The following is a 23,374-nucleotide window of genomic DNA, read 5'->3' as shown; positions in this document are numbered from 1 at the left end:
TGAGCTTTGCATAAGCGTTGGTAAACACTGGTCACACCAATGCCCATTTATCTTTGTTTCAATCAGCTGGAGACCCTGAAGCAGGAGGCAGCCTCCCTTGCTGCTGATAAGGCCCAGCTCCAAGCCAAGGTGGAGGCGCTGGTGAACGAGAGGGGCCAGCAGGAGGCTCAGCTGCTGGCAGAACGAGGCCACTTTGAAGAGGAGAAACAGCAGCTGGCGGGTCTGATTGCCGAGCTGCAGGGCTCCCTGGCCACTCTCCGCCAGGCCAAGGAAGAGTTGGAACAGACCTCGCAGGCTCAAGGGATCCAGCTGAACGGCCAGGTGGCCACGCTGACCTCCGAGCTCAGCGCCCTCAACGCCACACTCCAGCAGCAGGATCAGGAGCTGGCCAGCCTGAGGCAGCAGGCCAAGAAGGAGCAGACGCAACTGGCCCAGAGCCTGGAGCAGCAGGAACAGGTCTCGAAGGGCCTCCGCCAGCAGGTGGAGCAGCTGAGCGGCAGCCTGAAGCAGAAGGAGCAGCAGTTGGAAGAGGCCGCCAAGGAACAGGAGGCCGCCCTGCGCGACCACAGCCAGCAGCTGGCTGCCGCCACCGCCAAGCGTGAGGCCGCCTTCAGGGAGCGCGATTCGGCGCTGCAGCAGCTGAAAGCGTTGGAGGAGAAGGCCGCCAAGCTCGAGAGCCTGCAGCAGCAGCTTCAGGCTGCTGACGACGCCCGGGACAGGGCCCAGACTTTGGTGACACAGGCCCAGCGGGAGAAGGCAGAGCTGAGCCAGAAGGTGGAGGAGCTCCGCGCCCGGGCAGAGGTGGCTCGCCAGGAGCAGAGTGCGGCCCAGGCCCGGGTGACGGAGCTGCAGTCCCAGCTGACGTCCGAGCAGCAGAGAGCGGCTGAGAGTGAACGGTTGGTGCAGGAGAAGGGCCAGCTCCAGGAGCAGATCCAGGCCCTCGAGGAGTCCTTGAAGGTCAGCAAAGGCAACCTGGAAGAGGAGAAGCACAGGGCCGCCGCCGCACTGGAAGAGCAGAAGCGGCGAGTCTCCAGGCTGGAGGCGGAGACCCGGAGCCTGGCGGAGCAGCAGAAGCAGGCCCAGAAGGAGCTGGAGGAGGAGCAGGCCGGGCGCAAGGGGCTGGAAGGCCGATTAAAGCAGCTTGGGGAGGCCCGGGACGCTGAAACAGAAGCCCTGCGGCGGGAGCTGGCCGAAGCCGTGGCCTCCCAGCGTGGGGCCAAGAGTGAGTGTGAGCAGCTGGCCAAGGAAGTGGCCACCTGGCAAAAGCGCTACGAGGACAAGCACGAGGAGAAGGCCCAGTACAGCGCTGTGGTCCAGGAACAGCTGGTGACCCTGAAAGAGGAGCGCGAGAAGGCCCGCCAGGAGCTCCAGGAGGCGAAGGCCCACTGCGAGCAGCAGCTGAGCCGGCAGCAGAGTGAAGTAACTCAGCTGCGTGCCAACCTGGCCAGCAGCCTCCAGCAGGTTCAAGAGAAGGAGGTGCGGGCCCAGAAGCTGGTGGATGACCTCTCTGCCCTGCAGGAGAAGATGGCTGCCACCAGCAAGGAGGTGGCCCGGCTGGAAACCTTGGTGCGCACGGCAGGCGAGTCCCCTCAGGAGCTCAAGGAGCCGCCGAAGGCAGGAGACCGTGAGCAGCAGGGCCGCCCGTTCTGCAGCACCCAGGCCGCCCTGCAGGCCATGGAGCGTGAGGCCGAGCAGCTGGCCAGTGAGCTGGAGAGGCTGCGGGCTGCGCTGTTGGAAAGCCAGGGCCAGCAGCAGGAGGAGCGAGGGCAGCAGGAGCGGGAGGTGGCCAGACTGACCCAGGAGCGGGGCCAGGCCCAGGCCGACCTGGCCTCAGAAAAGGCCGCCAAGGCAGAGCTGGAGATGCGGCTGCAGAATGCCCTCAATGAGCAGCGTGTCGAGTTTGCCAGCCTGCAGGAGGCGCTTGCCCTGGCCCTGAGGGAGAAGGAAGGGAAGGACCAGGAGCTGGCCCAGCTTCGCGGCCAGGAGGCGTCCCAGAGTGCCGAGCTGGCGGAGCTCCGGAAGGCCATGGAGCTGCTGAAGTCACAGCTGGTCAAGAAGGACCTGCGCCAGCAGGCTGCCGCGATGGCCAGCGGGGAGGATGACCTTCTGTCTGAGGCGTCCGGAGAGGTCCAGCAGCCCGGCCCTGAGATGGAGGCGCTGCAGGCGGAGGTGAGCAGGCTGGAGCAGGCGTGCCGGGAGCGGCAGCAGAGGGCCGTGAGCCTGGAGCGCAGCCTGGAGTCGGAGCGCGCAGAGCGGACAAAGGCGCTGGGGACTCTGCGGGCCCAGTTAGAGGCGAAGGCGCAGGAGCTGGGGCACAGTCAGGACACTCTAGCCTCAGCCCAGAGGGAGCTGGCCGCCCTCCGCACCAAGGCCCAGGATCAAAGCAAGGCCGAGGATGAGTGGAAGGCCCAGGTGGCGCGAGGCCACCAGGAGGCGGAGAGGAAAAACAGCCTCATCAGCAGCTTAGAGGAGGAGGTGTCCATTCTCAACCGGCAGGTCCTGGAGAAGGAGGGGGAGAGCAAGGAGTTGAAGCGGCTGGTCGTCGCAGAGTCAGAGAAGAGTCAGAAGCTGGAGGAGCGGCTGCGCCTGCTCCAGGCCGAGACGGCCAGTAACAGTGCCCGTGCCGCCGAGCGCAGCTCTGCTCTGAGGGAGGAGGTGCAGAGCCTGCGGGAGGAGGCCGAGAAGCAGCGGGTGGCTGCCGAGAGCCTGCGGCAGGAGCTGGCTGCACAGGCTGAGCGGGCCGAGGAGCTGGGCCAGGAGCTGAAGGCATGGCAAGAGAAGTTCTTCCAGAAGGAGCAGGCGCTTTCGGCCCTGCAGCTGGAGCATGCGAGCACCCAGGCCCTGGTGAGTGAGCTGCTGCCCATCAAGCATCTGTGCCAGCAGCTACAGGCCGAGCAGGCGGCGGCAGAAAAACGCCACCGCGAGGAGCTGGAGCAGAGCAAGCAGGTGGCCGGGGGGCTGCGGGGAGAGCTGATGCGGGCCCAGCGCGAGCTCAGTGAGCTGGGGCCCCTGCGGCAGAAGGTGGCGGAGCAAGAGCGAGTTGCCCAGCAGCTGCGGGCAGAGAAGGCCAGCTATGCAGAGCAGCTGGGCATGCTGAAGAAGGCACACGGCCTGCTGGCCGAGGAAAACCGGGGGCTGGGTGAGCGGGCCAGCCTCGGCCGGCAGTTTCTGGAAGTGGAGCTGGACCAGGCCCGCGAGAAGTATGGCCAAGAGCTGGCAGCAACCCGCGCGGAAGCGGAGTCCCGTCTGGCTGACATGCAGCGGGAGGCCCAGAGCGCGGCCCAGGGGCTGGAGGTGATGACCGCCAAGTACGAGGGTGCCAAGGCCAAGGTTCTGGAGGAGAGGCAGCGGTTCCAGGAGGAGAGGCAGAAACTCACGGCCCAGGTAAGTGCCCAGCTCAGCGCATACCGAAAGCTGAGGCCTGAGCACAGCTTGGTCACGTCCCTCTTTTTGCCTCCCAGCAGCCCCCCCCCCCCCCCATCTCCCCCCCTCCCATTCTTGGACACTCAGAGGAGAGGAACAGGGCAGGGAGCTCAAGTTTATTGTCTCCTAAAGAAAGCAGTTCGGGAGCTGGAGCAGTAGTATAGGGGGCCTTGTCTTGCTGACCCGGGTTCTATCTCTGGCATCTCATATGGTTCCCTGAGCACCGCCAGGTGTAGCCCCAACACCAAAAATAAGAGCGACAGAAACCTTGGCTTGGGCCCACATGTCTGGCCTGCCACAATGCAGGGCAACCTGAAGCTGGGTCCTCTGAAGTAGAACAAGCCAAAGTAACGTTGCAGAAAATGGTTCAGTGTAGAGTGCCTTTGGGAGCGATGATGAGAGGGCAGGGTGGGGAGGCTGCCCAGGACTGGTGGCCTTCTGACCACTCCAGCCTACCAGAACTTTTGTCCCCCGAGAGGTGAGGGCTAGGCAGAGTGGGGGACTCGCAGCCCTCCGGATTTGGTTTCTCAGGAACAACAGGTAACAGTGGGCTGGCCTGCGTAGTCCCCTCCTTCCTACAGCTGTCCAGGTGCTGTGCCAGGCAGCCCCCTGGTCAGCAAGACTTGGGCACTCCCTTGCCCCTGCCCGTCGTGCCCTGGAACTCTACCTGACAGGCAGCTGTAGAGCAGTGGGTACAGGAGAAGGGTGAAGAGAGGGGGTGATCAGCTCTGCTGCTATGCCCCCCAGGTTTCTGCTGCCTTGTTAGGCAGGCAGGGCAGCCCTGGCTTGACCTTTGTGGTTTGTGCAGGAACCCAGAGTACCAGCAGGGGCTGGGGGTGCTGTGGCCTTCACTTCTCTCTGCTCTGGGAGTGGGGGACCTGCACCTCCAGCATGCTCTTCCCCTTCACCAGCCCCAGCCCTACACGTCTGGTGTCAGTGCTGACAACCTTGACTATTCGGTGACATTTGAGCTTTGTCCACTTGGAGGGATCCTGGGTGCTCCCTGAGGCTGTGCTGAGGTCCTGATCCACGAGCCTAGTTCCTGTCCCCACCGGGCAGGCCCGTGTGCACGCTGCTGGGGCCTCCCCAAGCCCTGGCACAGGCTGTTCTCTCGCTAGAGAACAGAGATTGGAGGCCAGCCTGGGAAAGCCCAGCGTGGGCTGCCGGAACACCTCCCGAATGTCTTCCTTCTTCCAGGTGGAGGACCTGAGTAAGAAGCTGAGCGACCACGAGCAGGCCAGCAAGGCGCAGCAGCAGAAGCTCAAGGTGGGATGGCAGGGTGGGCTCAGATCCTTGGTGTGGGGGCCGAGGGAGGGGTGCCCCGGTGCCCAGGGAAGCCTTCAGGGGACACCAGAGGGCAGCACTCATCCTCCCCTCACTGTCCAGTAGCACTTGCTCTGTGGTCATTCAAATTGCAGTGAACTAAATTTACTTTAGTTGGGGGGCTGAAGAGAGTGCAGCAGGTAGGGTGCTTGGCCCAAACCCCATCATCCCGAATGGTCTCTCCCATCACCTCTAGGAGTGATCCCTGAGCACAGAGCCAGGAGTAAGCCCTAAACACTGTCAGATGTGGCCCCAAAGCCAAAACAGTTCAGTTCCTGGTTCATACTGGCCATTGTTCCTCTTTAGTGGCCCCATGCGGCTAGTGGCTCACAGACTGGCTGATAATGGGTCATGTCGGCACTGTGTAGTCTGGGAGCGAGGATGTCATTGTCAAAGGGTCTCTGCTTTGTTACCTGGGCTTTAATAGCCTTTCTAGGCTTCATAGCCTTTTGTTTGGGGCCAGGAACTGGGCACTGGCAGCCTCGGGGTTCGTTTCTTCAGTCCTCAGTAATGGCCCCTGGGAGAAACCTGTTTATTAGCTCCTCTAGGGACCTTCTCCCTGCTGGGAGATTAAGGAGATCCAGAGTCCTGTTTGGGGGCTATGACAAACTCAGCCCTTGCTGGCAGGTGGGCCAGGGGCACAACCAGGCACAGGCCCTGCTCCTCTATACGTAGTAGACCAGGCCAGTTTGGGAGTCAGGTGAACCGGGTCACACACTTCTCTCTGTCTCCGAATCCCCATAGCCCTGGAGTGGCTGCTAGAATCCAGGTGCTCCTAGGCAAGTGCATGGCTCTGTGCTGCACCTGGACAATCCCTGGGGATCCCTTTCCTTTCTGGGGAGGCCCTGCTCTCCTGGAGAAGGCAGACACGGAGCTCTGACACAGCTCTGCCAAGAAACTGCTTTTGTTGATCAGGAAAAACCTTGCCGGGTGGGGAGGCAGATGAGGCTGAAGGGACTTGATCTGAGAGAATCGCCAGGAGTCTGGAAAGGGCTGAGGGCAAGCCACTACTGGCCCAGTCAGTCCTGAGCCTTTCTCCTGCTTCAGGCACAGGGTGGTGAGAGCCAGCAGGCGGCGCAGCGTCTCCAGGCCCAGCTGAGCGAGCTGCAGGCCCAGCTGAGTCAGAAGGAGCAGGCAGCCGAGCACTACAAGCTGCAGGTGAGGCCCCGGGGCCCTGTGCGCCCTCACACCACGCCAGCCCACTCCTACCTCCCTCCTTCACATGTCTGCCCACAGATGGAGAAGGCCAAGACCCATTATGATGCCAAGAAGCAGCAGAATCAGGAGCTGCAGGAGCAGCTGCAGGGCCTGGAGCAGCTGCAGAAGGAAAACAAGGAGCTGAAGGCTGAAGCTGAGCGACTGGGCCGGGAGCTTCAGCAGGCTGGGATGAAGACCAAGGAGGCCGAACAGAGCTGCCGCCACCTGACAGCTCAGGTGCGCAGCCTGGAGGCTCAGGTAAGTCTCTGGAGGCCTTTCCCACACCTGCCCTTGGACTCCGGGGCCCTCTTCCTGACCCTCTCCCCCTCCCTCTCAGGTTGCCCACGCTGACCAACAGCTTCGAGACCTGGGCAAGTTCCAGGTGGCTACTGACGCCTTAAAGAGCCGTGAGCCCCAGGCAAAATCCCAGGCAAAACCCCAGGCAAAGCCCCAGCTGGACCTGAGTATTGACAGTCTGGACCTGAGCTGCGAGGAGGGGACCCCACTCACTGTCACCAGGTCAGGAGGTGCTTTCCCGAGGGCCTGGAAGCCGGGTCACACGGGTGCGCTGCCCGGTGACTATCGAGGGTGTAGAGGAGAAGACAAGTGGGCAGAGCTGCGAGTGCCAGGCTGGCAAGAGGCAGCTTAAGGACAGAGCCCCACTGGACCCCCCGTTTGCAGCATTTACACTCAGGCCTTTGGGGGCCACACCCAGCCGTGCTTCTCAGTCACTCCTGGTAGGACCGTGGAGATAGAATGTGGGACTTTAGCCCCGTGAGCAGTGGTGTGGTCTCAGTCTTCAAGGCCCGTGAGACCATGTCAGATGATTCTGGTAGTGAAGCGGGCTGGAAACATGCGCATTTTTAGTAAATGTGCATGCTTGCCCTGTGCCTCACTCCACAGCACCCTGGGGTAGGTTCTGCTTGACCAGAGGGGATAGCGTTGAGCATGAACCTGGTCCCCACTTCAAGCTCTGCTGTTCCTGTGGCTCTTGGGGTGATGACTAGGTCATCTGTGCGGGAAGATTTGAGACAGCAGGATCGAGTGGACCTGCCAGTGGGGCTTGGCAGGGCTTTGTATAGACAGACACAAAGATGTTGGAACACCCCTGTGGCGGGACCCTGGGTGTAGGTGAGGTCACTGAAGAGGGAAACCAGATTGAAGGAAGAGCTCTCCTTGGTAACTTAGGAAAATCGAGCAATGGGATGCTTGTGCCCAGTGGAGGAGAAAACTTTGGAGCAGAGGGGATGCCAAGACCCTGGGAGTGGCATCTCAGTGGGCTCTCTTCACAGCAAGCTGCCTCGAACTCAGCCGGATGGCACCAGTATCCCTGGAGAGCCAGCATCGCCCATCTCCCAGCGCTTGCCCCCCAAGGTAGAATCCCTGGAGAGTCTCTACTTCACCCCCATCCCAGCTCGGGGTCAGGCGCCCCTGGAGAGCAGCCTGGACTCCTTAGGGGACGTCTTCCTGGACTCGGGCCGGAAGACCCGCTCTGCCCGCCGGCGCACCACGCAAATCATCAACATAACCATGACCAAGGTCAGGCTCAGGTGCTGCAGGGCACCTCTCCTTACTTGCAGGGCCTCTCCACATCCATCCCTGACCTGCAGCCAGACAGAACGCTTGTCCAGTGGGCGAGCGTGTGCGGGATTTGGGGGCGGTCGCTTGGGGGTGTGGCCGGATGGAGGAGCGGTAACTGCACATTACGAGTGAGCGTCAAGGGTCTGGGGGCTGCCAGGTTCGTGGGAACCTCCAAGTCTGCCCTGGCTCCCACTGTGACTTGGGCCAGTGTGACATAGTGTCTGTGTTAGTGACACTACTGCTTGCAGTACGACAGACTATTCTAGTGGAGAAAGAAGTGCCCTGCACCAAGGTCTGCATGTGCAGAGCTTGGCTGAGGTGCTTCTGGAAGGGGAAGCAGGAGACCTCAGTAGTAACAGCCCCCGCTGGCACTACAGTGGATGTGCCCTCTTGCAGAAGCTGGACGTGGAGGAGCCGGACAGTGCCAACTCCTCCTTCTACAGCACCCAGTCTGCCCCCGCATCGCAGGCCAGCCTGCGTGCCACTGCTTCGGCCCAGTCTCTAGCCCGCCTGGGCTCGCCTGACGACGGCAACTCTGCTCTGCTCAGCCTGCCCGGCTACCGGCCCACCACCCGCAGCTCTGCACGCCGCTCCCAGGCGGGGGTGTCTAGTGGAGCCCCGCCAGGTGAGGACGCAGCCAGCTGCTGTCCTCCAGCAGGGCAGGGCTCTCTAGCGTCAGATGCCTCTTGTCTTCAAGGCACTTGTCTGGGGTTGTGGCCTCTTGACGCCCTAAGGGAGGTCTGGTATGTGCGTGCTGTGGCCCTGACTGTGCCTCCCCGCAGGAAGGAACAGCTTCTACATGGACACTTGCCAAGACGAGCCCGAGCCGCTGGATGACTGGAACCGGATTGCGGAGCTGCAGCAGCGCAACCGAGTCTGCCCGCCACACCTCAAGACCTCCTATCCCCTGGAGTCCAAGGTGAGCAGGTGCTGGCTTGCTGTGGGGCCTCTCCCACAGAGGGAGTCCGGGGACGCTCTCCCATCGCCTGACACTGCTTCCACCCCCCACAGCCTTCCCTAGGCCTGGCTACCATCACGGATGAGGAAATGAAAACTGGGGACCCCAGGGAGACCCTGCGCCGAGCCAGCATGCAGCCCACCCAGATCGCTGAGGGCATCACCACCCGGCAGCAGCGCAAACGGGTCTCCTCTGAGTCCCACCAGGGCCCTGGAACGCCTGAGGTGGGTGGCACTGGGCCCCGTGGCTGCTCCAGCACCCTGCCGTGGCTCCAGCCTACCTTGCTGTCCCTTCTGCCCCACAGTCAAAGAAGGCCACAAGCTGCTTCCCGCGCCCTGTGACACCCCGGGATCGACACGAAGGGCGCAGACAGAGCACTGCCGAGGCCCAGAAGAAAGCACCTTCAGCAGTGAAACAGGTCAGAACAGTGCGGGGTATGTGTGGGGTCCAGCGCACAGTGCCTGGAGCAGCTGGCCAGGAAAGAGGGGTCCCACCTCACTGCCCCTCCCCACAGGCTGACCGCCGCCAGTCGATGGCCTTCAGTATCCTTAATACACCCAAGAAGCTGGGGAACAGCCTTCTGCGGAGGGGGGCCTCCAAGAAAGCCCTGTCAAAGGCGTCCCCTAACACCCGCAGTGGAACCCGTCGTTCCCCTCGCATCGCCACGGCTGCTGCCACCACCCCACCACGGGCAAAGGGCAAGGTAGAAGCACGGACAAGAGGGTGGGCTCAGGGAGGCCCGTGGGGGGCAGGGGCACCTCTCCTCACTTGAATGGTGACTGTCTTCCAGGCCAAGCACTAAAGGGCCAATACCAGTGAGTGGCCCCACCTGTCCCCAATGCTGACCTCGCCTGGTCCTTCTCCTGCCACCGTCCCCCTCAGTGCCTTCTTGCAGCTCCCAGGCCAAGAGTAGCCAAGCCCCGAGAGACAGTGATGCTGCCGACACTCCGCCTGCCTGCTCCTTGGCCCTTCCGGGAGCTTCTGTGAGGTGTCAGACTTGTGTCCTCAGAGTGGGCCTGGGTGGCCCAGAGGGTCTGACCCCCCACCCCAATCCGCCTCCCCATGTTCCCCTAGAGCAGTTACTTCCTTCACAGCCAGGTTGGAGGTGGGCATGGAAGGCTGGGCCTTGGGCCTGGCCTGGCCTCAGCCTCTGGATCTAGAAGGGACCACTGGAGGGGCAGGCCCTGGTCCCTACTGCTCCTGGCAGTTGGGCCGAGCAGGGCTCTTGCTCTTGAAGTCCAGGACTGGGCATTGATGTGGGAGCACCACACCCCCAGGTGCTCCCTCCTCCCTAGGCCACAGTGCCTGGAGGATGTTGTTTTCCAGGCCCTGTGCCTCATGGGGGCAGCTCACTCGCACTTTGCCCCAGACTTAATTGGGGCGGGGTGTGGAGTGATGGGAAGGTTTTTAAGGGCCAGGAATGGATCTTTTCTAAATGTTATTACTTGTAAATAAAGTCTATTTTTCTCCCTTGCATATTGTGTGGTTTCATGGTGAGGGGCTGGTGTGTCATGTTCATGGCGCAACCGTAAATGAGACACTGGATGTGCCCAAGAATCTCTTATATTATGATCAGAGCAGCCCCCCACAACAAGCCGGTACAGAACGTGGAGGCTCGCAGGCTTCTGCCCAGTGAGGAAGCAGCATTCAGGAAGGGGTAGCCCTTTGAGCCAGTTCCCTGGGCCCAAGGATTATGGTATTTGTAGGTGGGAGCTCTGCTGCTGGCCAGTCCACACTCACAGATCAGGCAGGGCTGTGGGCTGACTCCTGGCTGTGACTGACTGGAGGACTGGGCTCCTGGACCAGGGTGGCACCTGCTAGGGAGCAAAGGCAGACAAGGGTAAGGGCCAGAGGACAACCCCGCATCACTAGGCCACACCTAGGTCCCTTTCCATTCCTATACTGGAGCAGAGCTGTCCCCACACATCATCCCAGGGTCCTCACCCACAACTGGACCAGCATGACGTGGCTCAGGGGAGAGTGTCCAAGGTCAGCGAAGACGCAGGTAAAGTTGGTGCTGCACAGGGTGTGACTCAGCTCCTCCAGCACCAGCACCTTGGTGAGCTGGGTGTGTGCCCTGCCGTGGGCCCGGCTGCAGCAGCAATGGGAGGGGGTGAGGCTTGGGAGGAGGTACCCTCCCTGCAGCCTCACACCCACACCTCACCTGGTGCTGCCCTCATGCAGCCGGCCTGGGAGATGGTCAATGAAGGAGCCATTGCCCAGCCAGTACAGGATGCTGAAGTGAGGGAAGTGGCTGCAGGCACTACAGGTCAGGGTCACCATGCCATCGGGAAGGGGGGGGGGGGCGGACAGGAGACCATTAGCTCTCCCACAGACACCCCTCTGCTGCCCACCTGTAGTCTGCTCAGCCCTGTGATTCTGTACACTCGTTCCCCGGGGGTGCATGTCCCTTAGGGGACATGGGGACAGAGCCTTACTGATGACAACCAGGAGCCCCACCTAGGGCAGTGCTCAGGGAGGGACAGCCTTGGAATGGTTGATTCTGTAGGTCCCACCTCCATCCTGAGCTGACTCCCTGGGTCCATTCATTGGCACCTTGAGCAGAAAGCCCCTTTCTGCCCTCTGCCTATCTGGTTTCCCGTCACCTCTAACGCCGGGCACTGCTGAGCTGTGGTGGCCTGAGGTACAGGGCTGGCAAGGACCAGGTAAGAGAAGAGTGTGTACAACACAGGAGCGGGACGTGCACGGTGCTGGGCTCTGAAGGAAGGACAGCTGTCAGCAGGTGTTCCATTGCTGGGGCCACAGAATCCTGGCTTGGTCAGCCAGTGGAAGAGGCAGTGGCAGCTGTTCCACCCAGGGCACTGGGCAGAAAGTCCTTCGGCATGGAGCCACAACCCCACATCTGGACTGAGACTACGCAAACAGCACTGCCCAATGAGCCAGAGCATCTGGGGCTCAGTCAGGGTCAAAGCGCTCCCCATTCTCCCCTCCCCAGTCCCCAAGCCCCAGGTCCCACCTGGCATCCCCGCCTGTCTCATGTGTGTGAGGAACATACTGCCCGGCTCTAATATAATTGCAATAAGGGAAGAGAAACTACATCTTCTTGGTTGGGCAATAGTCTCTTCATGGCTTACACAGACCTTGGCCCCTCCTCCTGCAGACTCTCCCTTGGTCTAATTTGCTTTGTGGTGATAAGGGGCACACAGGTACGTGAGGTCATTCCCAGTATGTTGCTCAGAGGTGGGGATTCCCAGGGGTGGCTGGGGAAGCATGAGGTGGCAGAGATTGAATCAGGGCTCCAGCACGCAAAACAGGTGCCCCAGCCATCCCCAAACCCATCCCGGTTCTCCCCAGCCTGGGTCTGAACACTGGCAGGTCGGCAGGCATTCTGTGATGTCTACCTGGCCGGGCATCCCAACAAGAAACCACAGAACAGGCACCGGCTCATTCCTCCGGTAAGAGGGCATGCAGTGGCAGCACCCTCAGCCCTACCTCCCCCTTGCCCCCAGAATTCATGCTGATTACTTGTGCAATCTAAAGCCTCTACTGGAATGGAGAAAGTGAGGCCCCAAGAGGGCAAAGACTTCTACAAAGGAGGCTTGGTTTTCTGACAGAGTAGGTTCCAGGAAGGGTGAGAACAAAGCTGCTGGGAACGGGCTCCCTCCCCACAACCCCTCACTTTCACTTTTACTCAAGAAACTGAACATCCAGGTCAGGCAAGTGGGTGGGTGCCTTGTACACGGCTGGCACGTATTCAATCCCGAGCACTCTGGCACAGTTGCCCAAGCATGCCAGGAATGATCCCTGATAGAGTCAGAATTAATCCCTGAGCACTGGGGGTGATGCAAGAAGCAAAACCCCAAAAAATATCCACAGGGGCTAGAGCAGTTAATACAATGGGTAGGATATTTGACTTCACATATGGTCAAATCCAGGTTTGATCCCCAGCACCCCATATGGTCCCCCAAGCCCTGCCAGGAGTGATCCTTACGCACAAAGCAAGAAGAAAGTGCTGAGCACAACCAGGTGTGGTTCAAAAACCACCACCAAAAACAACAAAAAAACCGGAACATCCTTGGTCTTAAGAATAGTGGGGGAATAAGGCACTTGCCTTGCATCCTAGTCTTATCTTCCCACAACAGTGGAGTCCAACTTTCAAGATCCTCTCTGGGAGTGAGAATCAGACGTTCCAGACACCCAGGCCCCTCCCCAGCAAACTATGGGCATGATCTCTTTATCCCCCCACGCCTCCCTCAGTCACAGGATGTGGATGAAAGTGCCTCTCACCTTTCTTCACTCTTCCATCCCCATTAGGGGTCCTGCAGGGTTAAGACGCCGTCCTCAGAGCAGCCTCTGCATTTTCCACTATTGAAGGCGGCACTTTCCGAGATCCTGGGGACCCAAGCTCGGTCACTTTATTTCAGGCTCAAGGTCACACCAGCCCATCTACATTTTGCCCTTTCTTGGGTTCTCCACTTACCCAGGGCCCCACATATGCAAGGCATGAGCTCTACTGCTAACCCACCTCCCCAGCCACTGTCCCCACACACCACCTTCCAGTAAGCCTACCTGAGCTCTCAGGTCCTGCAGAGCCCTGTCTGGAACCTTCCACCTTGGAGCTGGGGTGCAGGGCAGCAATTACGGCACAGGAACTGCGGGTCTGCAGGTACTTCCCAGAATCAAGCCGGGAACTGGAACGTGAGCTCGCATGCAGGCCCTGAAAAGAGGGGCCCTCCCCTCCCTCCAGCCCCCCACTAGCAATAACAGTCTCTAGCAATAACAGAGCTAAACAAAGTTAGGTCCCACTGGGGTGCAGGTGAGGAGGGGAAAGAGGGAAACGGAAGGCTGAGGCAGGGGTGCAGACTCTGTGGGGAGAAGATGCCCTGATGGACCAGGTTTGGAGGATATGCTGGTTCGGAATATCTACTGTGACCCCAAAGTGGGCTGTTGTGGTCTCTGGTTGTGCATGGATCACTGACCTAAATTCAATGCAGGAGCCCAGCACCACTGCCAGTACTCCAGTGATGTCCTGCCCGCCCAGCTCCCAGCTGCAGAGAACTTCCTAGGAGGCAGGACGTTCCTCACCAGTGAGGGACAGGCAGGGGTGCCCCGGGAGACAGTGGGGATGTGCTGGGGAGGTGGGGGGTTGCGCATGGGCGTTTCACCTAAAAGTATGACCATAGCACGAGTAAGCTGGAGCCAGGTGGCGGGCTCAAGACTGTCTCCCTAACTTCGGTGTGGGATGTGGAAAGGGCAATTCTCGAGTTCTTCCACCTTTCCTTTCCGAGAGTGGAGACCACGGTTGAGTTCCAACTGGGTATGGGGAACCAAAGTTATGGGAGGCCCAAGAGCAGGACGGGGTGGCTGCACTGACCCCGGGTGGGAAAGGGTCAGGTGATGCCCCAGGGCCCCTTTAGCTACAACAGGGACAGCATCCCGGCCCACTGCAGCCCCAGCTTACATATGGGCGCACCAAAAGCCAGACATGCCCAGAGCCCCCAGGGACAGTGGAGGCAAGAAAAGAAGATGACGTTCAGCTTTCCAGCCCAGCTCACGGAGCTTTATTCGGAACGGAGTGACAGGATCTTGCTGGTTTTGACTGCCCTGGAAGCGCGGCCCAGTCTTACCCCAGAGGCCCACACGTGCTTCCCACATTATCCCAAACTCCCGGGACCAGGCCTGGGAGGCACCAGACGCCACTTCGCAGACCCATGCACTTCTGGGCCTCCCCTGGCACTTCCAGGTTGGCTGACAGGACGTCTCAGGGCCATCGTGCCTCTGTGACCACACGAGCACCCCGCTTCCAGGAAGGTGATGTAGGAGAGTGGCCTTTGGCACCTTCGCCAATTCCCAGGAAGAAGTGGCTTTGCAGTCGGGGCCTCTGCTCTCAGCGGAGTCCAGCGCAGAGGCCACTCACCCAGCCACACTGTGTCTTACTGTCTCCAGTGAATTTTCAGCTCCCTCTGCTTTGCTTGTTGGCAAAGTCACCAGGTGCCTCCTGCCTCAAGCAGCCTAGGGGTCCTGGAGAGGAGGCGAGAGGCCAAGCCCTCTGTCCCACACGACGCGTGGAGGCCGACTCGACCCCGATGCCCTTCGGGGACACCAGCTGAAGCCCCAGAGGGAAGGAAGGGGGGAAGTGTGAAGGCGCCTTTAAACCAAAACGCTGTGTCTGTCCTGCTCTGCTCCTGCAGGGAGACAATTCCTATGTTCCACAATAAAAAAAAGGTTTTAAATATATTCATCAAAATAGTTTTCTTTTAAAAAGTCCCCATTGCTGACAGCCCCACTGGCCAGGCTCTCCACCAGACCCTCCCAGCCCGGGCACAGCCGCAGGGGTCCTGAGTGGCCCAAGTGCTGGGGGAGTCTGGCCCCCTGGGAGGGCAGGAGGCGTGTGTCTGAGGACCACGGCGGGCGGACGGGTGGATGGGCGGGCGCGCGGGCGCCGCTACTCCAGGCCCAGGACGTAGTTGATGCCTTGCACCAGGCCGATGATAACAGGCTGCCAGGCCACCAAGTAGCGCAGCCAATCCAGCAGCTGCCCGTACATGACGTGAGGCCGCTCCCAGCTGCCGTGCATTAAAGAAAAGACACCAGGTGAGAGGCCAGGGTGGGCAGTGGGGAGGAGGGGAGGGCGTCTGTCAAGAGGGTCCCAGCAAACCCATCCCGAGGCTGCAGTGCCCAGGAGAGGCAGGGCCCGCAGGGGCTGTGGACCGAGCTGGGACAATGCTGCAGGGAGACTGGGAGTGGATGAGGGAATGCCAAGGTCCTTCTACTGTCCAGAATGGAGGATATTCTAGTGAGCGAGGGTTCAACCCGCAGCAGTAGGGAGTGATGGGCTGTGAGATAACGACCCTGGGCAAGGGTTCTAGGACCTCCCCAGCCCCCGAACCTAAAAACCAAGTCTTCTGCCTACTAAGCTCTGGGGGAGATGCATCTCCTGCCTTTCACTTCACATTAAAATCCTAAGTAAGACAGAGGCAGCTGGATCTGAGCTCTGGAGTAGCTGCCCTCCATCCAGGCAGGCCAGCTGGTCTCTGAATTAAGGCCGCTTGGAGTCTAGCATCACCTTAGGCCAGAGCGAACCATCGTGAATGTGCCCCCTGCAGAGCCGCACCAGTCCCCAGGGAGAAAGGGTATATGGGGAGAGTGGGGAGTGCAGGTGGCCCCACAGGCTGGGAGGGGAAGGGCCAGGGCACGGGGCGGGAGAGGCTGGGAGCAGAGGCCAGAATCCAAACAAAGGATACGGGTTGCTGAACATCCTCTTGAGGTCGACCTTCTCTTTGCAGTAGGGACATGTCTGCTTCTTTCCCACAATGCACCAGCCGCGGATGCAGAACTCGTGGAATCTAGGCACCCCAGTCAAGGGAAATGGTGAGCAGCCGGGATGGCCCGGCCTGGCCTCCAGGCGACCCTGCACCAGCTCTGGAGAGACCAAAGCCTGGCCATACCTCTTAGCAGCTGTCTAACATTCAGCAAGTCCCCTCTCTGCCTGCTTCCCGGTCACCGAAAGGACAGTGACTGTGTGGGACAGGAGGGTACCAAGGTGAGGCAGAGTGGAGGGCTCGTCATGGGCGGCTGAGTCTCAACAGTGATGCAGGAAGAGGCAGCAGCTCCCCTGGGGGAATCCCGCCTTGAGGCAGCTGGAGCCGCTTCCGGTTCCTTCCCCAGCCACCGGGCTTCGAGCACTGGCCGAGCAGCTCCGGAAGATGAGGCCCTTCCTTTTCCTCTCACAGCTCAGGACTGGGCCAGAAGCTGGAGAGGGAGCTGGGGATTCTGTTCCGGGGGTGTTTCTGCTGCCCCTCCACTAAGACCCCAGGCGAGAAGCCTGAACTGAGAAAGTTAAGGAAGGGCCCAGACCATGGCCTGGGTCTAGGTCTCCTCTGCTCCTGAAGAGCCAAGCCAGGAAGCTTAAACTGAGGCCAGGCAGGGGTTCTCTCGAGCCACGGGACTGTGCTGGAGGTGGCACTGCAGGGTGCTGATCTATGAGCTCCCTTCCCAGCCCAGGGTGCTGGTCCCGCCTGCAGAAACGCCACCCAGGTGCCTGCCCTGATTGCCACACTTGTGGGCCAGGGAGCTCGGGCAGGATACACGTGGTTGCAGGACAGCCTGTACGTGTTCTCGATGATGCCCTCTTCACTGACGTCCACAAAGATCTGCTGCCCACACACGGCGCACACGCTGTCCGACAGGTGCTTGGTGGGCATGCCCGACTCGCTGTAGAACTGGAGAGACGGGGCACGGGAAAGAGTCAGAGGCGGGAACTGCAAGGCTCAGGCCTTCAGGGGGGAAGCAAAGGAGCGCAGGAGGCCCGAGTCCCTTCGATGCCAAATGCAGCCTGTGTGTGCTGTGTGGACCGGGGAGAGAGCCCAGACGCGGGGTGGTAGTCAGACGTGAGAGGGCCGCGCAGGGCACAGTGACAGGGCAATTCCTGAGAAGGTAAACGAGGAGTTACCCTACGACACAGCAATTCCACTGCTGGGAAACTACCCCTCAAGATGCGAGCAGGAACTAAGACCCCCGTGTCACCCCTGCTCCCAGCAGCATGATTCACAACAGTCAACAAACAACCCGTGTCCACCAGCAGAGGAACAAGTAGCCCGTGGTGTGGCCACGCAGACAAACGGTCAATCATAAGCAAGTCCTGACCCATGCAACAGTGTGCACAGCCCTGAATGTAGTATGTGCAGTGAAGTACAGAAAGAACAAAAACTTATTATTTCATTTATAGAAAATATATCAAATAGGCAAATTCAGAGAGATAGAAAAAAAAAAAACAACAGTTAACCTGCTGCTGGGAGGAAAGAAAGTGAGCAACTATCTAACAGCTTCCAACCTTTTCCCGACCCCAGCACCTTCCGACCTTGTTTTCTTCTTGTGGCCCCCTTGGAATATCCTAGGACTATAATACTGGTCTAATGGACACTGTCTATATAGTGAATGCATTTTTGGGGGTGGGCAGGAAATGGTTTGGGCCACACCTGGCGATGCTCAGGGCTGACTTCTGGTTCTGCACTCAGAGATCACTCCTAGTTGTGCTTAGATGACCATACGAGATGCTGAGAATTTAACTGAGGTTCAGATGCATGCAATGCAAACGCCCTACCCACTGTACTCTTGCTCTGGCCTTATGAATGCATTTAAAAATTTATTTTTAGTTTTCTTTCTTTTGGCTTTTTGGGTCACACCCAGAGATGCTCAGGGATTATTCTTGGCTCTGAACTCAGGTATTACTCCTGGTGATGCTCGGGGGAACATATGGGATGCTGGGGTTCAAACCAGGGGTAGGTCATGTACAAGGCAAAGGCCCTCCCTGCTGTCCTATGACACCAGCCCCATGAATGCATTTCTAAAATGGCTGAGCAGGGCTGGAGAAATAGCACAACAGGTAAGGTGCATACAATGCATGCACCTGATCCCTGTTGATCCCAGCACCACATGCTACCCAATCATCACCGGGAAGATCACCGGAGAGCCCAGGCACCCCAGCAGTGCAGGGACAAGCAACACCGTATCCCCAGGCCTTTGGAATGAACCGCTGGCATGACTGGCCCAAGGGCCACTGGGAAATCTCCCTCCCTTTCCCCGAGGATAAAATGGTAGCTCAGTGGCAGAGCACTTGCCTTGCAATGTGCAAGTCACTGGGTTTGACTTCCAGTACCAAGAACAATGAAAACATCAACAAGAAATGAATGAACATGAAAACATCAACATGAATGAAATGAACACCAATGAAACACCAACAATCCACTAGAGGAAAGGACTGCCTTCACTTGACCTCCCCTGCAGGCAAAACTCTCTCAAGGGGCAGGTGAGTTCCATGAGAGCTACAGAGCAGCAGAGCAGCCCCCCAGAGGAGAATAACATGAAGCTGCAAGCAGAGCCCAAGCCCCTCTGACTCTGCCCGAGTTCCATCAAAGGCCCCCAGCAGCTCTGCTGATACCTGCCGAGTGCCAGTTGTTCCTCAGGGGCTGGTTTATGTGCCCAGAGCACGAAAGGCAATGGACTGGGTAAGTGGGAGTCAGGACAGGGCAAGGACCTGCAGGAAGGAGTTCCCGAGGAGGAGCAACATGGCAGAACTGCAGTCTCAGGATGCTAGTGCCGGGGAACCGAGGAGATTCCTCCCCTCTCCCCACTACCCCACCTAAGAGCTCAACAAGCAGCGGCTCTGCAGGGCATTCGGGCTGACTCCCTAGGCCCCTCAAGTGCACAGGGAGTAAAGAAACCCAAAGGTCAGGTGCAGCTGGAGTGGAGCCCCCACACAGCTGTGTGGCATGGGCACCACTTCCCCGGGGCCGCAGGACCACCAGGAAGCCAGCACCGGCAGGAGCTGCCGGAGGCTCTATGGAAGAGCTTTCCCCCGAATGCTAGAGTCTGCCCCTCGGACACGGGGCCAGAAGCAAATGCAGGCTCAAGGGATCTCAGATGAAGCCATGGCAAGAGGAGCTGCCGAGGAAAGAGCGTGACAGATCTTTAGTTCCTGGAGTGTTCCCCAGTGTGGCTAATGTGGCCAAAAGGCAGACATGGTCGATCCCATCATGTTCCACCAGTCACGGGTAAGTGCAGCAGGGAAGCCCTTGTGGGTGCCCACCAAGGAGGCCGGAAGGTGGAGTGGAGGCAGAGGTGGCTGGAAGGTTCGAGCTTCACCCTCCCGACCCCTAATCCTGATCACTCAAGGCTGAGTGTCGGGAGCCATCTGTTAGGATCAGGCAGACTGAGTTTCAATCCTGTCAGATCTGATCAGAGCTCTTCCACCCTCCTACCCCTACAGACCAGCACCTGTCTGCATGTACGGCCTACAACCAAGCCAGCACACCAGTGTTCCCAGCAGTGGTCTGTAGCCTAATGGTTTAAGACTACTGAGCTTGGGCTGGGCAGATAGTCCAGTGGCTAGGGCACTTGCCTTGCACAATGCTGACTCTGGTTTCATTTCTGCCACCATAAAGGGTCTCCTTAGCCCCACCAGGAGTGATCTCTGGTGCAGAGTTAGGCATAAACCCTGAGCACTGCCAGCACAATACAAAGATTATGAGCTTGATGACATTAAAAAAGCCACCCAAATTCTTCCCTCCTTCCATCAAAATATTTGAGGCACCTACAAAGTAGCAGTTACTGGACCTGGTCTCTGTCCTCAGGGGACCGAGTGCTAAAGGAGAACAACATTGATAATTACAAGGGAACCAATTCTTTAAAGGGCAAAATAAGAAAGGGTGAAAGGTTTCTGAAAGATGCTGCAATGAACGGTCCTGATAAGTCTCAGTGAGCTGAGAGGCTGCTCTGAGAAAGTGACATTCCAGGTGGAGATGATGGAGAAAGGCAGAAGCAGAGGGGAAATTCCAGAAGATGCACTGAGAAACCAGGGGAACCTATGGCGGCCGGAGGAAAGAGAAGCCCTAAAGGTCAGTGACTGATTCTGGAACTGAGAGAGAAACCTTAAACTTACTGGAGTAGAGAGTAACAGAAGAACACAGTCTTCTGTGTGAAAGTGAATCAGAGAAAAGGTGGACATGGATTCAGAGACAATGACAATTCTTCTGTGGCACTGGGGGGTCAATTTTGTGTCTCACACAAATGAAGTGTGTCCTAGAGAATCACATCCCTGGCACAATGACAATTCTTTGAAAGCTACAGATGAAGGCCTGTGCTAAGGTGATGACTTGGCCCAATTTGGTGACAGTAAGAATGAAAAGAACTGGATAGAATATCTATCTTGTTTGGGGGTAGTATCAGGGAGTGAATCCAGTGAATCAAGTGTCCAGTGGCTGAGCTACATCCCTGGCCCAAGAACTGGACAGATTGGCAAAAAAGTGAAGATCCAGAGTTCAGAAGAGCTGGATCAGACAGAGTTTTCGAAGCTGCAGGTAGAGAAAAGGGAAATTTCCCGGTGAAGAGCAGAGACGACACCTGAGGTCTGAAATGAGAAGGGTAACAGTTGAGAAGAAAGTTAGCAATCGGAGATGGAAATTAGCAAAGAGACAGGAAACCAGGATGGGGTAATATTGGAACAGATACAAAGTGGGTTGGGGGGCTTTTTAAGAAAGAGTGGCGGGCCTGCCAGCTGGGAATTCAAGTCACTCTACTGCGATGCCCTAAATCACAGACAGACAATGCAGGCATCTTTCACAGCACCCTATCACTCTCTGGGTAGTCCCTGGATATCGTAATTAAGTTCCTGAAAATACCAGTGGTAAACACTGGTTATAAAAAAATAATTCAAGGAAAACACTGTTATCTTAAGCCCTTTAGAATAGAATTTGCTCACATCCACCCTGGATTTAAGTCCAAATAGTTAATGGTCTTTCCACTGGAAACAAGTGACGGAGAAATGATGAGTGTCAGATGAATAAGACCATTTCAATTTTGCAATATGCCATTTGCTGGTGCTATTTCCGTACAATGAAGCAACAGCCTTGTAGGAAGATGAAGACAGTTTAATAAGAAATTCAACCTCAGAAAGATCAAAGGAGGGAGAGATTGAACTGGTGAATACTGTCACTAGTGACCCTAGTAAAAATCATTTCTGCAGAGGCCACACTAGAAAGGACTCAGGAGTAGGTAAAAGGTGATCCGCAAGTTTAGTTACAAATGACAGGAAACAGGTCAGGAGCTAGAGGAGTAAATGGATGAATAAAGCTGTGTGAAAGAATGCTTTAAAGGTTGGCAGGTGAGGGGAGTCCAACAGAGAGCGGAGCTGCAGCCCTAGTGAGGAAAAGAGAGACAGTGGCCAGAGGGGCGCAGACAGTATTGTCAGGGTCAGCCTCCCGCTGGGACCCAGGACTGCCGCGGGAACAAGCCTCAGGAGATCTGTAGCTACGGGTTAGGGAAGCACAGGAGGTCAGGGAAGCGTGGGATTTCCTGCTTTGCTGCGAGAATCTCAGGCAGAGAGGAAAGAGAGGATGAAGGGAGAGAGGGGAGGTACATGAGCGGTCTGAGTGCAGGATCATAGGCTCCTCGTGCAGTGAGCAGAGACAGGGGAGGAGGAAACATACCCACAGCCTCACAAGGGCCTGGGAAGACAGAAGCGGCGACTGGGGAACTCCAGCACAGGCTAGGGCCTCAGTTCTACTCCACACCAGCAAACATTACCAAGAACACGTGCCAGGTAAGCCAAACTGAGCTGCGCCCAGGAAGTCAAGAGACTATTTCAGCACTAATAAACACTGGAGAACTGGGGAGAGCTAGAAGGTTTGAATGCATGCCGTGTATGTAGAAGCCTTGGGCTCAATCCCCAAGCACCACTGTGAGAGGCTGCAACACAAACAAAAGCAAAGAAAACCCAGGGGGCATAAAAAGAGAGGAAAGTCAAAGGGAGGGAAACTGGGGGCCAGACATGTGGCAGTGTGCCTATGCCATCACCCCCACATACACAAACATACAAGGATATATGTATGTAATGTGTGTGTATATACAATAAAATGTCCATTTCTCAAGAGTGTAGCAGAGGGCAGTCCATGTCACAGAGTGAACTGAGAAGCATGTGGCAAGAGCGGACATCAAGAGAAAAATGCAGCTTTTACAGCTACTGTTCCGCCCCCTCCCCCCTGCCCTTTTTAATGGGCCACACTTGGCAATGCTCAGTGATTACTTCTCACTCTGCACTCAGTGCATGGGGGACCATATGGGATGCCAAGAATAGAACCTGGTCGGCTGCATGCAAGGCAAGCACCCTACCCTCTGTACTGTGTCTTCGGCCCTGATTCATCATTTCTTTGTTCTATGTCTTGCTCTGTGTTTTGGGTCCTGTGACAATGCAAAGGCGAATCCCAGAGGGATCTGTGCTCCAGGTAATCACAGATAGGGATGGTGCAGTTGTGTCTAGCAGGCCCCCGATACATGGCACTTATTTCCCAGCAGCTTCAACTGAGACTGCTGGGGCTCTACAGGACCCCATCTGGTTCCTCTTAACTCAGTGTGGTAACATTAACAAGACCAATAAAGAAAAATAATCTGCCCAGGAGTTTAAGACTAGTCCTGTCTGCTCCAGACCCCTAGCTTGTTCTACTATTTCAAGCATACTGCGGGCAGCTAGTCCTGTCCTGATGTTACCTAAGGTCACAGGGGACCCAAGAGGTCAATCTGAGGCATAGGATCTTGTGCTAAAGTAGATGGTGTGAAGGAGGACTTGCTGCAGTATGGTGTGTCACTGCTCTTTTTTCTGCCTCTACCAGAGGAAGAAGCCTGAGGAAAAAGGCCTGGGTCAGGAAGATGGTTCAAAGGGCTGAAGCTCTTGTCGTAGCCTGGGTTCAATTCCCAGCACTGCACGATCCCCCAAGCGCCACAGGGCATGGCCCAAAAACAAAAGAGGAGAGAGACAGACCCTGATTTCACAATCCCCCAGTCCACACCCATGCTCCCCACAAGTCTTCTGAGTGTGATGAAAACCTACTGACAGGCTGTAGCAAGCTTGTAACACTGCAGTGACCAAATTAAAGTAACAGTTTCCACACAAGCTCTCCTGACACAATTTATCTAGTCATTTTAGCTCATATTCTAAAGTTCTCCAGGTGAGAATGGACAAGGAGCATGCTGTACTGGACACTTATAGAATGGGGAAAAGGAACTGAAAATGCTTGCTGATACAATTACACAGCCACATGGTTTCGAGGAACCCTGCAGTGAATCAGACCTAATTCCTGACTAGCTCAAGAACTGACTCTCTCCGGGATGGAGCTGTGATCATGGAATGTACAAGACTAGGGGAAATGGCCAGGACAGGAAAAGCAGCATACAAAGACAATGAAATATTACTCAGCAGTAAACAAGGAGAGAAATTCTGACTTAAGCTACAACATGGGTGAGTCTTGAGGATATTGTGCTATAATCAAAGGACACGTATTGGATGATTCTACTTATATGAGATCTTGAGCACGGCCACATTGTGAAATGGCTGTTGCAAGCAGCTGAGGAGGGGTTAGAGTTTCAGTTTTTCAATCC

At 57.4% G+C, this 23,374-nt stretch overlaps 2 protein-coding genes across 3 annotated transcripts in view; one reads left to right on the top strand and one right to left on the bottom strand.

Annotated features, from left to right (window-relative positions):
* NUMA1 (nuclear mitotic apparatus protein 1) overlaps positions 1-9,956 on the top strand; it is a 31,269-nt gene extending 21,313 nt beyond the window's left edge. The window contains exons 14-25 of one of the 2 annotated variants that reach the window (XM_056116264.1): positions 67-3,384; positions 4,621-4,689; positions 5,794-5,904; positions 5,983-6,201; positions 6,281-6,462; positions 7,236-7,317; positions 7,921-8,149; positions 8,307-8,443; positions 8,536-8,706; positions 8,787-8,900; positions 8,997-9,185; positions 9,273-9,956. In XM_056116264.1, coding sequence (XP_055972239.1) covers positions 67-3,384; positions 4,621-4,689; positions 5,794-5,904; positions 5,983-6,201; positions 6,281-6,462; positions 7,236-7,317; positions 7,921-8,149; positions 8,307-8,443; positions 8,536-8,706; positions 8,787-8,900; positions 8,997-9,185; positions 9,273-9,284 — 4,833 coding nt within the window. In that variant the 3' untranslated portion in view covers positions 9,285-9,956. Of the gene's footprint in view, positions 1-66; positions 3,385-4,620; positions 4,690-5,793; positions 5,905-5,982; positions 6,202-6,280; positions 6,463-7,235; positions 7,483-7,920; positions 8,150-8,306; positions 8,444-8,535; positions 8,707-8,786; positions 8,901-8,996; positions 9,186-9,272 lie in introns of both variants that reach the window. The other variant, XM_056116263.1, reaches the window with a different exon arrangement.
* A 4,102-nt stretch (positions 9,957-14,058) lies between these two features.
* RNF121 (ring finger protein 121) overlaps positions 14,059-23,374 on the bottom strand; it is a 71,623-nt gene continuing 62,307 nt past the window's right edge. Inside the window, exons 7-9 of the mRNA XM_056116266.1 lie at positions 16,532-16,665; positions 15,688-15,789; positions 14,059-15,009 (exon numbers count right to left, since the gene is read on the bottom strand). Of these exons, the coding sequence (XP_055972241.1) occupies positions 14,889-15,009; positions 15,688-15,789; positions 16,532-16,665 (357 nt within the window). The 3' untranslated portion in view covers positions 14,059-14,888. The remainder of the gene's footprint in view (positions 15,010-15,687; positions 15,790-16,531; positions 16,666-23,374) is intronic.

The sequence above is a fragment of the Sorex fumeus genome, unplaced genomic scaffold, assembly GCF_029834395.1.
Source record: "Sorex fumeus unplaced genomic scaffold, SorFum_2.1 ptg000030l, whole genome shotgun sequence".
Classification (NCBI taxonomy): domain Eukaryota; kingdom Metazoa; phylum Chordata; class Mammalia; order Eulipotyphla; family Soricidae; genus Sorex; species Sorex fumeus.
The sequence above is the reverse complement of the archived record's forward strand: the minus strand, read 5'-3'. Positions and strand labels throughout refer to the sequence as shown.